Genomic DNA, 12,723 nt, shown 5'->3' on the forward strand with positions numbered 1-12,723 from the left:
GCAGGGTTCGGGGCTGTCTGTCGGCCCTTTGTCCCCCGCGGCCGCCGCCCGAACCGCCGCCGCTGCCGCTTTCTCTGTCTTGCTTTCTTCCCCCGCCCCCCGACCACACCCCCTTAAAGGGCCAGCCCCATTTCAGGCCCCTGTCTCCCCAACCCCGCCTCCTGAAAGGGGATAGGGGAGGATCTACTTTGCAGGGTTCGGGGCTGTCTGTCGGGTCTCCTTTAACTTAACCTCTGGCCTCAAACCTAGACTTCTTTGTGTCGGATGCCTGGGTCTGCACGCCCGCTAGGACCATAGTCCTCTTCTCACTCTGTCGCATTCTGTCACTGAGGCAGAAACAGTCTAGGCATGAGACCGAGTGGGCGCAGATCCGGTGAGGAACCTGCGAGACCCTTGGTCAGCAAGGGACGAGAGAACTTCCGCGCGCGGGTCGACACGTGGAAAGGGCTTCCGGAGATCGGAGGTGCAAAGGGGTCTAGGCACTGCCCAGGTGCCGGGATGCCCTACTTGGGTCGGTCTCACGCCCCTCAAGGAAGAGCTCGGGTGGGAGCTTGTAGAGTTGGCCTTTGGGCTTACAATGGCCAGGACCTGGGACGACCACCGCCCACTGGCTGAGATGGCGGCGCGCGTAGTATTGTGGGCAATGTAGTTCGCGGATCATCGATGCTGCCCCTCCCAGCTGCAGAGCCCGCAGAGAAGCGCAAACTTGTTTGGGGCGCGCCCCTCTGAGCTGGCTGGGTTGTGCTGGGCGAGGCCCTGGGCACCCCCCAGTTTGAGCGTGTGCAAAGGAAGAAACTCGGGTGCAAAGAGCTAGAATGTGGGGAAGCCAAAACTCACGGTGATAAAGGTAATAATAGCAATTGACTCCAAATGAGCGTTTATCCAGATCCCTGCCTGTTCTGCTGTAGGGACGGCAAGCTAGTAACTTCTCTATCCTTCACACTTTAGGAGGCCACGTTCCATTCTTCTTCATTCCGTCTGCATCTTTAAATTGTTTCATTCATTCGTTTGTTTTTCTGCTAGACAGCGAAATTTTGGTGGACTAGAGCTCTGAGGACTTCGCTGATACCCAAGCTTGGGTCGGCATGCTCCCTGTCAAACCTACAGACATTAGGAAACTTTTGGGTCCCTATAGAACTGTAGCTCCTAAAACTCTCAGACTCAAGCAAACGACTCTCCATCCTATTGGTTGAACAAACGACCGTAAAGGAAAAAAACAAAACAAAACCCTGATGGACTTCCTCTGAAGGCTATGGGCAACGTTAAAGAGGAAAATCCGTGAAAACTTAGGTAATGACAGCACATAGTTAAGTCACAGGGCTATTTAAAGAGGGAGCTGGGAGCCTGGGCTGTGTGAGCCCCCCCCCCCCCCCCCCCATCCCCTGCACTAAGACAGAGTCTACCAGTCTTCTGCTACTCACTCCATCTGATACTACCCAACAAGGTTGTATAGCACTTTCTGGATGTATCTTTGGCTCTTCAGTTTCCAATAGTGTCAAGATTACAGGGACAGCAGGTCCTAGCCCTCCCTATATGGACATCTTTTCTCTAGATGCTGCAGAGAAAAAAGCCTCTGAACAGGTAGGTTTCAGAGAGAGGTGAGTTTGGTCCAGGGTCCCACAGTTGGTACTACATCCAAACTCAAACCCAGGACTTCAGGCTCCTCCTTTATGCTACTTTTTAAAATTTTATGTGTTATGAATTTGTGTTACGACTATTTTGTCTACATATATGCATGTGTACCACCTGAGCCTATGCAGGTCAGAAGGTTTTGAATTCCCTAGAACTGGAGGTATGGATGTTTGTGAGCCACCATATGGATGCTGGGTCCTCTGCAAGAGCAAATGTTCTTAACTGCTGAAGCATCTCTGTAGCCTCCTTGATGCTATTTTTTGGAGAGATGCCACAACGTTTAGGGGTATAGGTCAGGGGTAGAGCATTTGCCTGGCATGTGCAAGGTATGGGTTTGATTCCCAGTACCGTAAAAATAAAATAAAGGGAGACACATCTAGGGAGGTAGCTCCCTTGGAACAGTGCTTGCCTAGCATGCACAATGCCGTAGGTTCGATCCCCAGCACCACCTACAGTTGTTCGTAATCGCAGTTGGCTAGTCTGGACAGCCCGGGAGGTTGGCTCCTGCTATTACAGTTAGGCAGTGGCCGCTGCCTGTCGAGCCTGACCTCCCCTTCCGTGCCTGAACTATGGGAGAATCACTCTTCCCAGGGACAGATCCCCTGCATGCCCAGCTCACCTCACCAAGGGCGGAGCAGCTCCTTTTGAAGCCCAGCATTGGTTTGTACCAATGCGTGCCCAGCAGACACTGTGAGAGCAGAGCCCCTGACTCTGAAAACCTTCAACCCTGCCTGTGCCTCCGTCCTTGACCATAACATTAGATTCGAAAGTCTCCAGGTCTCATGCCAGGTCCTTTCAGAGATAAACCCGTCCTGCTTCTCCCTCTGGCTACCTCCTGTGTCATCTCCAGGTTATCTTTGTTTTCCTGGGGCTGGCTGCTCTTGTTCCTTCCAGTGACCAGCAGATGGGTATGCTGGCCTACAGCTTTCTTGGAACCTGAGCCGCTCAAACAGAGCCCTAGCCTTGGAACACACCGGTTGGATTCAAGTCCTGACTCTGCCCAGGAAGTGGGCAAATCACTCATGTCCAAGGCGTGTCTTCCAGGAGCCAGAGGATCCTGACCTCCCTGTGACCTGGAGCTCAGGAGCTGGAGCCTTTAGCCTGTTCTGCTCACCCACCAGCCCTCTTATGACTGGAGTGTGCCTAGTCTCTCATCCAGTCTCAGGCTGTGGCTTCCCTGGGTGATGTGGCCCCCTCCCACCAGAGTGCAGCTAAGGATGCTTGCAGCACCTCCCTGAAGCAGAGGCCCTGGGGAGGGACCTGCGGGCCCAGACCAATCCCTTAATCAAGGGTAGAGGCCGGAAAAGCTGGCTTCATTCCCCCCATTACTGCATGCCGAGAAACTCTATTACCATCGCAGGGTTGGAAGAAAGCGTCCAAGGAAGAAGAGGGAGTCTTCTAATGGGGGGCTGCTGGCCTCAAGAGATTAGCGGTGGGGGAAGAAGAGAGCCTGGCCCAACAAACAGCTTCCATCCTGTTTTTCAGAGACATGCTTCCAGAAGCTTCTGGGAGGGTCCAGTCATCATGACCTTAGTGTTGGTGTGCAGAATCCACTGTGCCAGAGTTGACCTTCCCACAGGTTTCTTTCCCGCCTGTCACATTACTTACAGGGGGTAGGGGTGTTTATCCCACTGTGATAACTAGCTCTTGGACAAGGGAGTCCTGCATTTGAAAGCAAGCCAGTGGGGACAGAGGCCAGTCTTCACCCTTAACAGTTTTGTTCTTCGGAGGAGGTTGGTGGTAGTTGGAGCTCCGAAGGGGTATTTTCTTACAGCCCTTGTGAAAGAGGAGGAGGAGGACCACAGGCCTGTACCCTTCTCCCCCTTTTTTTCTCGTACAGAGCAGAGAGCAGAGGCAGGAAGTCAGAATGAGGGGTGAAATCCTCTCAGGAAGCTGTGTGACCTTGGGCAAGTCCCTTCCCCTCTCTGGGCCTCAAGTGGAGATAATAATCACATCACTGCACAAGGCCACAGCCAAAGACAACTAGATTCATTAAGTTTGCCGCCATTATGATGGCGATTTGGAGAACAGCCAGTGCCAGGCAGGGCTCCTCTTGAGGCCTGAGAGCCTGGGGCAAAGGCGCCGGCAGGGAAGCGCCTCCTTAGCTGACCCTCCTCCCCCAGAGCTAGCTCCAACTCTTTCTGGGTTTCTAGGTGACTTGGCTGGCCCCTCTGGATGAGTTCTACTTTAAACCTGCTGCTGCTGCCTCCTTTGTATTGGGGGGGCTCCCACAGGGGCCCCCAGGCAGGAGGCCCCCCCAGCCAAGCCCTGCGGGAGGGGCTGCAGCCCCCACCCCGGCTGGTGCCCATGAGCCTGCCCCTTCCGTTCGTTCCTCCGATCACTGGAACACAGATTTCAGGGCACCTGCTGTGGGCCAGGAGCTGCACAACCCCTCCTTTGGGGACACCCACGAGGCTTCTGCCCCCTCTGGGCAAACAACCATCCTTCACTAAGCAGTTTTCAGCTAAGAGGCTCACTGACACTGGCTTCCAGCACAGGGTCAGCAACGCAAGAACTGCGGCAAGGTTTTCTCCGGAAAGCCAGGATGCCTGGGTCCTCAAAGGAGGTGGCAGCTCCAGGCCTCTAGGGCTAGGGACGGGGGAGGGGCGCCTGCCGGCGGGAGGCCCATTAGCCAGCTAAGTGCTCCCTGGGAGGGGGGGGGGACTGCGCTGGAGCAGGAGGGGGTGAAGCGAAGTGAGGGCACGCGGGTGGAGTGTGATGGAGATAGGGTGACGTTTCCTGAGCTCATCTTAGTGCGGTAGGAGTGGTGTTGGGGACAAGGGTCTGTGTCCCTAGCCTTAGTATCTTCGCTTTTTCCACCTGGGGTCCCCAACCGGCTGACCTTGGCATGTCTTGAGCAGCTCCAACTCCCGTCTTTCCAGGTGCACCCTCAATAGCCCCGTGCCCCTAAGCGCTCCCACTTTCTCCAAAACCCCGGAAAAATACAGCCCTATTGAGTCAGCCGCCCAACAAAGACCCCCAGTTCCGCTCTACCATCATTACTTTGGTTGCTGTCGCCGCCCCGACCGCCAGGGGGCGCCGCCGTGGGTCGGGCGGCACTGCCGCGGTGGGAGGGGGCGGCACCGCCCGACGGGGCGGGGCTCGGCGGGGGCGGGGCCGGGCGCCGAGTCTCCGGTCCGTCCGGGACAGACTGGCTGGCGGGCGGGCGCTGACGCCGCGGGGCCAGAGCGGGCCGCGCGGGAGCGTGCTGAGAGAGCAGTGGCACCGTCGGTTCCCGTCGGGGCTCCATAGGTCCCCGAGCCGTCCCTGGCTTGGCCATGGCGGGCGCGAGGCCCGGCGTCCACGCGCTGCAGCTGGAGCCGCCCACCGTGGTGGAGACCCTGCGGCGCGGGAGTAAGTTCATCAAATGGGACGAGGTAAGAGAGTGGCTGTCCCCTGCTCTGCCCAGATGGAAGCATTCCTTCATTCACATTCGGCTAGATGCTAGGGACTCCCATTTCAGTGTTGCCTGACTACCTCACCCCCTATTCCAGCCTTGCTGCACTCCAGAAACTTGAGTCCTGTTGTCCTGGTAATTGAAGACTTTGTCGTTGTCTCCCCCTAACCTCCCGCAACCCAGTCCTTTAGCTGTGGTCAATTGGGCTCACCACTCCTTGGCATGGAGACTTTGAACCCCAGTAAATCCTGTCCCTCTTCTCACTCTTTCCTACCCTTGCCAGACGATGAATATCAATGTCTCCATGCTGGTTCTCAGTTTCTGGTCTGGTCCCCAGACTCCTGTGCCTGACACTGGACTCCCAGGGGGCATAGGGCATCCTTGTCTTGAGTGGGGTGCCGCTGGGATCCTGCTCTTCCCAGTGCCTCGCCTGAGACATTATATTCATCACTTTTCAGCCTGTCCTGGTTGGTACCCCTTCGTCCTGCTTCTGGATTCCACGAGCTTTCTGTTCAGATAGGAGCACCAAATCACTCCTTACCAGAGACTTTGTTCCTTTTCAGGTTCCTCCAACTCTGGGAACTTTGCTCTCCACTCTTTAACTTAATGGCCTTGAACCCCAATAAATCCTGACCCTCATTTTTTACTGCTTTCTCCCTTGTACATTCTTGATACCCACCTGCGGCTTCTTAGCCAGATATCACGTCTCACCCACGTTTTTGTACCGTTCCCTCCCCTGCCCCCTGGGCCCCTTGCTCCCTAGGGCCTCAACTCAGCAGCGGCCGGAGCTTCCTTTACTGTTCCTTCCCAGCCGGGCCAAAGGCCTGGAAGACGCTAGGCTTCTTTCCGGCTGGGTGGGGCAGGAGTGGGAACTAAGGGGAGGGGCTGGGGGCGTGGCCTTAGCTGCAGGTGTGCTGGGCATGGGTGGGTACCCCCCGAGGCCCCAGGAGACTCCTTCCCCCCAAGCCAACCTAAAGGGAAAAGTTTCTCCTTTTCCTTGCAGTGTGATAAACCCAAATAAGGAAGTGGAAACAAGGAGAGGGCCTGGGGTAGGGTGGGGGTGCTGAACAAAGTCTGGAATTGAAGAGCCAGTGTCGTGGGTGGCCTTTGGAGGTTAAGCCCCCGAGGATGGTACCACAGAGGCTCTAGGGACAGTACCCACAAATCGCCCCCTTTCTAGCACTACCGGTGGCTGATTAGTCAGGTCCAGGGCAAGGTTTGGAATCTCCTGGAGGGGTTGGGACCTGGTGCTTGGTGTCCTCCGATTAGGGTTGAAGGATTATGAGTCCCATGGGTTTAGGGACCTGTGTCTCCAGATCAGCTGCTGTTCTTTTGTAAACCGAGACTGCATGGGTGGGGCTGTGCAACCCCTATTTTCTCAAGAGAAAAACTGAGGTCTCTGCTGTGAGGCTGAGATCAGGAGCCAGAGGTGGCCCTGCAGGGCTCTTGGCTCTGTTTGCCTCGAGCCAGGACTTTGTAAGTGTACCCCTGCAAATCCTGACTCCTCAGTTTCCTCCTGTGTAAAATGAAGGTGATGGCAGAATACATCTCACACACAAGGCGTTGGGGAACATGAAGAGGGGATTTTGAAATTAAGGGTGTAGAATTGGATGCGGTTCCCAGTTGGGGTTGTGGGACTGGGAGTGTGCCCTGTTGGTGGGGGGATTGTCTAGAGCAGTAGTTTGGGGATGCTGACTCTCTTTTGGCTCAAGGGACTGTAAGTGTAAGATTGACTTGAGTGTAAGTCCTTGCTGGTCCTCAGCACATGGGGTAGCCTTGGTCATCAGTGACTAGGTGCTAGAGTGTAAGTCCTTGCTGGTCATCAGCACATGGGGTAGCCTTGGGCATCAGTGACTAGGTGCTTTTTAGAAAATGAGCATATTCCTACTCTCCTGCTTTTATGTCAGTCACCGTCGGGTTGTTAGAGAGAAGAAACTCCCTGCCCAGTCTTCCTGAGGGGCCTTTTTCCATAAGATGGGTGAGCCTAGAGGCTCTGAGGATCCCATGAGGTGCGGTGTGATGGGTGATGAGCTTTGAGAAAGACCTTAGGGTGGCCAGATACTGTGAGGCCTCAAGGGACAGAGAGAGGCTTTAGCTCAGGCTCCCAAGCCCGCCCTCCGCTCTCATACAGCAATAGTATGCTAAAGTGATAGTGTGTAAGTAAGGGGTGTGAGGCAGAGGACTCCAGCATCCCTGACATCTCAGGCCTTCTGGGGAAACCGAGGCTAGGATGGGCTCCTCGAGGCCTCCACAGCAGTTTCATGGGTAGAGAAGTAATGAAAGTACAGGGTGGGGTGTGGCAAAAGCTGGGTGATAGGGACAGGGTAGCTAGTAGCCTATGGGATAGCATCTCAGGGCAAAGGTGAAGACGGGAGACGTGTTGGGAACTGAACCTGAAATGTCATGCTCATGACTTGTCGTCGTCTCCAGAAGCACTGAAGGCTGGAGGAGCTTCCTCTTGGCTCACTGGCAGAAACAGCTACTATAGGTCCAGCAACAAGCCTACTCCAGCCCTCACTCCCCTGACTCTGGTCTTGTACTGCCCTCAGGAGGCCTCCAGTCGGAACCTGGTGACCCTGCGTGTGGACCCTAATGGCTTCTTCTTGTATTGGACAGAATCCAACATGGTGAGAGCGGTGCTGGTGCTGCTGGCTCAGGCCTAGGCCTCTACTGGTGACCCCTGCCCAGCCCCTTGCCCTGGGGGAAAGGGCTAGCCAGGGTGGTCACTCCCCAGCCTGGGTGGGGAGATTAAGGACCCCTCCCTCATACTTCTCAGACACAAACCTTGGCTCTGTTTTTTTCAGGAGGTGGTCACGCTGGACATCAGCTCCATCAGGGACACACGGACAGGCCGTTACGCCCGCCTGCCCAAGGTGGGTGATAAGATCTGGTACTGATGGGGCCGAGGTTATCAGGGGACAGGGTCCTCCTCCTCCTCCTCACCTTTGGCTTTCACCACACAGGACCCCAAGATTCGAGAAGTACTGGGCTTTGGGGCCCCTGATACCCGGCTAGAGGAGAAACTCATGACAGTGGTAGCCGGGCCAGATCCAGTAAATACCACATTCTTGAACTTCATGGCTGTGCAAGATGACACAGTCAAGGTGGGTTGGGGTCAAGAGACAACCCAGGAAAGCAGATGCTTCATTGGAAGACATTATGTAGCCCAGGCTGGCCTCAAACTCAGGGCAACTATCTTTCCTAAGTTCCTCAAGTGCTGAGATTATGGGCATAAGTTCTCGTGATGTTTTATGCACCAGACCCTGTTCTGGATGTGGGCTGTGACTGGGCTAACCCCTCTGTCCCTTCATCTAGTCCTCCGTGTGTTATTAATTTCCAGGTCTGGTCGGAGGAGTTGTTTAAACTGGCTATGAATATATTGGCTCAGAATGCCTCCCGGAACACCTTCCTTCAGAAAGCGTGAGCCTGGGGTTCCTATGGGGAGCACCGGGGGTTCAGCTGACCAGTCCCAATCTCTGACCCTTGTACTTGCTTTCCCAGATACACAAAGCTAAAGCTTCAGGTGAACCAGGAAGGATGGATTCCAGTCAAGAAGTAAGTCCCCCTACCCCCTCAGCATCTCTCCTGACCTGACCTTGGTGATCTTTGCTGCCCACTGACCCTGACCCTTCCTGCCTGCATCAGCATTCTGAAGATGTTCTCAGCAGACAAGAAGCGGGTGGAGACTGCACTGGAGTCCTGTGGCCTCAACTTCAACCGGGTGTGTGGGGGCATGGCTAGGGTGAGGGTGGGGCAGGGTGGGATGTCACAGTGGGCACCCATTCTCTGGAACTGGCTGCCCTAGTCTTAGCCTGTACTCCTTACCCTCAGAGTGAGTCCATTCGGCCTGATGAGTTTTCCTTGGAAATCTTTGAGCGGTTCTTGAACAAACTGTGTCTGCGACCGGATATTGACAAGATCCTGCTGGAGATGTAAGCAGCCTGCAGGAATGGCTCCCATAGGCTGGGCTCTGCCTCTGGTTTCTGCTCAGTGTTCTTCTGGTCCAGTGAAAAAGGGTGCTGGCGGGCAGGTTTGTGGGTGTCAGAGTGAGAAACCCAGGGTACTCATGGTTTCTGGAACTCTCTGTCATCCTTTTGCCACAGGTAGCTTAATCATCCCACTCAGGATGGAGACCAAGGGCCTCAGACATGTTGTGGGACCTGCCTGAGCCAACCTAATGTGGGAGGCCAGAGGCAAGACTGGCCCTGGGGTTTGGAGGCGCAGAGTGGTGGATCAAGCATTTAGCAGCTTTTAAAACTCTTACAAATGCTGATGCCAGTCTGTCTTCTGCCCAACACAGTTGAGTGGTCAGGAGGGTGAACAGGGAAACTGAGGCCCAAAGTACCAGTCTGTGACTGTTGAAGTTAGGTGCAGGCCTTCTCACTTCTGTCTCCCAGGGTGAGGGCTTAGCACCAGGTGGGAGCTGAGGCTACAGCCTGACCCAGCTTCTGGGCCCCTTCAGAGGTGCCAAGGGCAAGCCGTACCTCACTCTGGAGCAGCTCATGGACTTCATCAACCAGAAGCAAAGAGACCCAAGACTCAACGAAGTGCTGTACCCGCCGCTTCGGTCCTCACAGGCTCGGCTCCTCATTGAGAAGTATGAGCGGAACAAACAGTTCCTGGAGCGCGGTGAGTAGCTATTAGCAGTGGGGCAGTGTGGGTGGGGCCAGCCGAGCCCAGCTGACCTGTTGGCACCCCATCCGCAGACCAGATGTCCATGGAGGGTTTCAGCCGCTACCTGGGAGGGGAGGAGAATGGCATCCTGCCTCTGGAGGCCCTGGATCTGAGCATGGACATGACACAGCCACTGAGTGCATACTTCATCAATTCCTCACACAATACCTATCTCACTGGTGAGTGAGTGAGAGAGAGAGAGAGAGAGAACAGAGACACACACATCCTCACGCTGCTTCTCCTTGGGGAGAGCACTTTGAACTTGATCACTCATTGGCCAATGCTGGGGAAGAGGCAGGAATGGCCACTCTACCCCAGAGTCAGTATCCCTGTGGGGTAGACCTTTTGGATATCTTGAAGTGTCCCTGGGGATGGGCTGAGGTCATATTTGTTTCATGGTGCAGAAGTAGCCTGTACAGATGCATGGGCCAGAGATAGATAGATAGTTTTAGAAGTAAAAACAGGGCTGGAGGTGCAGTTCAGGGATACAGTGCTAGTCTACCATGTGCATAGCACAGGAGAAGCAGGAAAGGAAGTATGTGCATGCACATGTGCGTCTGTGTGTGTGTGTGTGTGTGTGTATAAAACATGGGCCTAATGCCAGGTACACAGGAGGAGGGGGCTGGGAAGGGGAGGCAGGGCCAACCCTGGTCTGGAAGGCTTCTGGATTCAGTGTGAGTGGCAAGGAGGTTCTTTGGATGGCTTGACTGTGACCTGGCCAGTTGTCAGACATTCTGTGGAGATTGGGCTGGAGGCAGGGAGGTGCTGTGATCCTCCAGGCAGGAGGTGGTGAGGCTGGTGCAGGCCAGAGGTGGGTAGCAGGAGCAGCTATAGTAGATGCTGGTTAGGTCAGGGGAGTGGGCAGTGCTGGGAGTGTTTTATGTGAGGGAATGTGAGCCTGGGAACCAGCTGTGTCTGCAAATGCTATTGAATCCTACTTGATGAGTACCAGGGACTGGGGTTCAGGATATCTGCCCTTTCCCGAGGGCTTCTGGGGGAGACGGTACTGCCGTGGACAGTGACTGGAGGAGGAAGACGCTAGTCAGAGTGTACCGCCCTGGAATTGATTGGGCTGTGTCAGGGGTCTCTCTGTCCCCAGTCTGGGTTGGTTCCACATGGGATGGGGTGGCCAGTGGGTAGTGACACAGCCTTACCTGCAGCGGGCCAGCTGGCTGGAACATCATCGGTGGAGATGTACCGCCAGGCGCTGCTGTGGGGCTGCCGCTGTGTGGAGCTGGATGTGTGGAAGGGGCGGCCACCGGAGGAAGAGCCCTTCATTACCCATGGTTTCACCATGACCACTGAGGTGCCGTTACGTGATGTGCTAGAGGCCATTGCTGAGACAGCCTTCAAGACCTCACCCTACCCTGTCATCCTCTCCTTCGAGAACCATGTGGACTCGTGAGTGGGCTTGCCTTGGGAATCTCTAGAGAGACCTCTGGTGGAGGTAGTCTGGAAGGACCCCAACACAGCCCTTTCATACTTTCATCAGCTCTGACCCTGAGGTACTCATCCACTCTATAGGCCTCCGACTCCTGGGAACCTTTGACCTCTGACCTTGTCCCCACAGGGCAAAGCAGCAGGCCAAGATGGCTGAGTACTGTCGCTCTATCTTTGGGGATGCGCTGCTCATTGACCCACTGGACAAGTACCCGGTATGGGGGCTTGGAGTTAAGCCGGGGTATATGCAGCTGAAGGGTGACTGACTAGGTCTGACCTGTCCACGTTGCCCAGCTATCTGCGGGCACCCCTCTGCCTAGTCCACAGGACCTTATGGGCCGCATCCTGGTGAAGAATAAGAAGCGGCATCGGCCCAGCACAGGTGTCCCTGACAGCTCAGTGCGCAAGCGGCCTCTGGAACAGAGCAACTCAGCCCTGAGTGAGAGTTCGGCTGCCACAGAGCCCTCCTCACCCCAGCTTGGTATGGCCTGGCCTGACCTCCGGCCCTGATCCTCACATGGACTTAACTTCCCATCCCAGTATCTCCATCACTCCAGCCCGACCTCCGACCTTCCCCGCTCTCGGCTGGGTGTTGATCTCTCTGCCGTGACTTTCAGTATGTCACAGCTGCCCAGCCAGTGTAGGGCTCTGGATTCTGACCTTTGATCTCATCCATCCTCTTCCTTCAGGCCCCTGACACTTGACTTGTAACCTCCACTGACTCTATTTACCCAGCTACTTCAACTTTCAGCTAACTTTTGCCTAGTCCCCTTATTGAGATCCCTCTTCATGACAAGTGACTGCTCACCCCACTAACCCCTGCTGGGTATGGCGCTGGCTGAGCCCAACTTTCTGTTCAGGCTGTTGCTCTAGTTCCCTGCTCTGTGTAACTGACACCTCTGGACAATCACTAGCCTTAATGCCACCCAGACTCTGACCCCTACCCTCTCCCCAAGCTGTACTTCTTTAAGAGAGCACCCTGACACCAGACCCTTGGCCCTTGTGCAGGGTCCCCCAGCTCCGACAGCTGCCCTGGCCTAAGCAATGGGGAGGAGGTGGGGCCTGAGAAGGCCAGCCTGGAGCCTCAGAAGTCTCTAGGTGAGGAGGGCATCAACCGGGGACCTAATGACCGAGAGGATGAGGAGGAAGATGAAGAAGAGGAGGAAACAACGGATCCCAAAAAGCCCACCACCGATGAGGTCAGGACCGTAGGCGGGTAGAGGGGCGTTTGCTAGGTAGCGGCCATTGTGTTATGCATTTGCTCTCACGGGTTCCAGTTTAAGTAGGTATGCAAATGAGCCTGCAAGAGTTAGGGTGCAAGGCCAAAGAGACGCTCCACTAGTAAAAGCATCTGCCTCCACATGCTTGTCTTCCTCACAGAAATCAAGTAAGTACACAGATAGATGATGGCTGGCTAGATAAAATGTAATAATAAAAGAGCTAGGATGTGGTCACTCACAGCTTTAGCACTTAGGGAGACAGAGTCAGGTGAATCTCTCAGTTTGAGGCCATCCTGATCTACAGACTTAAGTTCTAGAACAGTTCTAGGCTCCACAGAGAAACTCTGTCTTAAAAAAAAA

The 12,723-nt window shown here is 55.1% G+C and overlaps 2 protein-coding genes across 2 annotated transcripts in view; one reads left to right on the forward strand and one right to left on the reverse strand.

The window, feature by feature from the left end:
- Ppp1r14b (protein phosphatase 1 regulatory inhibitor subunit 14B) overlaps positions 1-661 on the reverse strand; it is a 7,738-nt gene extending 7,077 nt beyond the window's left edge. Inside the window, exon 1 of the mRNA XM_028771007.1 lies at positions 508-661. Within this exon, the coding sequence (XP_028626840.1) occupies positions 508-661 (154 nt within the window). The remainder of the gene's footprint in view (positions 1-507) is intronic.
- Positions 662-4,741: 4,080 nt separating this feature from the next.
- Positions 4,742-12,723, forward strand: part of Plcb3 (phospholipase C beta 3) — a 15,581-nt gene continuing 7,599 nt past the window's right edge. The window contains exons 1-14 of the mRNA XM_028770953.1: positions 4,742-5,009; positions 7,579-7,656; positions 7,834-7,902; positions 7,993-8,133; positions 8,370-8,449; positions 8,531-8,584; positions 8,675-8,750; positions 8,861-8,961; positions 9,492-9,658; positions 9,736-9,882; positions 10,864-11,104; positions 11,274-11,358; positions 11,438-11,624; positions 12,152-12,342. Of these exons, the coding sequence (XP_028626786.1) occupies positions 4,911-5,009; positions 7,579-7,656; positions 7,834-7,902; positions 7,993-8,133; positions 8,370-8,449; positions 8,531-8,584; positions 8,675-8,750; positions 8,861-8,961; positions 9,492-9,658; positions 9,736-9,882; positions 10,864-11,104; positions 11,274-11,358; positions 11,438-11,624; positions 12,152-12,342 (1,716 nt within the window). The 5' untranslated portion in view covers positions 4,742-4,910. The remainder of the gene's footprint in view (positions 5,010-7,578; positions 7,657-7,833; positions 7,903-7,992; positions 8,134-8,369; positions 8,450-8,530; positions 8,585-8,674; positions 8,751-8,860; positions 8,962-9,491; positions 9,659-9,735; positions 9,883-10,863; positions 11,105-11,273; positions 11,359-11,437; positions 11,625-12,151; positions 12,343-12,723) is intronic.

Source organism: Grammomys surdaster, unplaced genomic scaffold (genome assembly GCF_004785775.1).
Source record: "Grammomys surdaster isolate TR1022 unplaced genomic scaffold, NIH_TR_1.0 205, whole genome shotgun sequence".
NCBI classification, from domain to species: Eukaryota; Metazoa; Chordata; class Mammalia; order Rodentia; family Muridae; genus Grammomys; species Grammomys surdaster.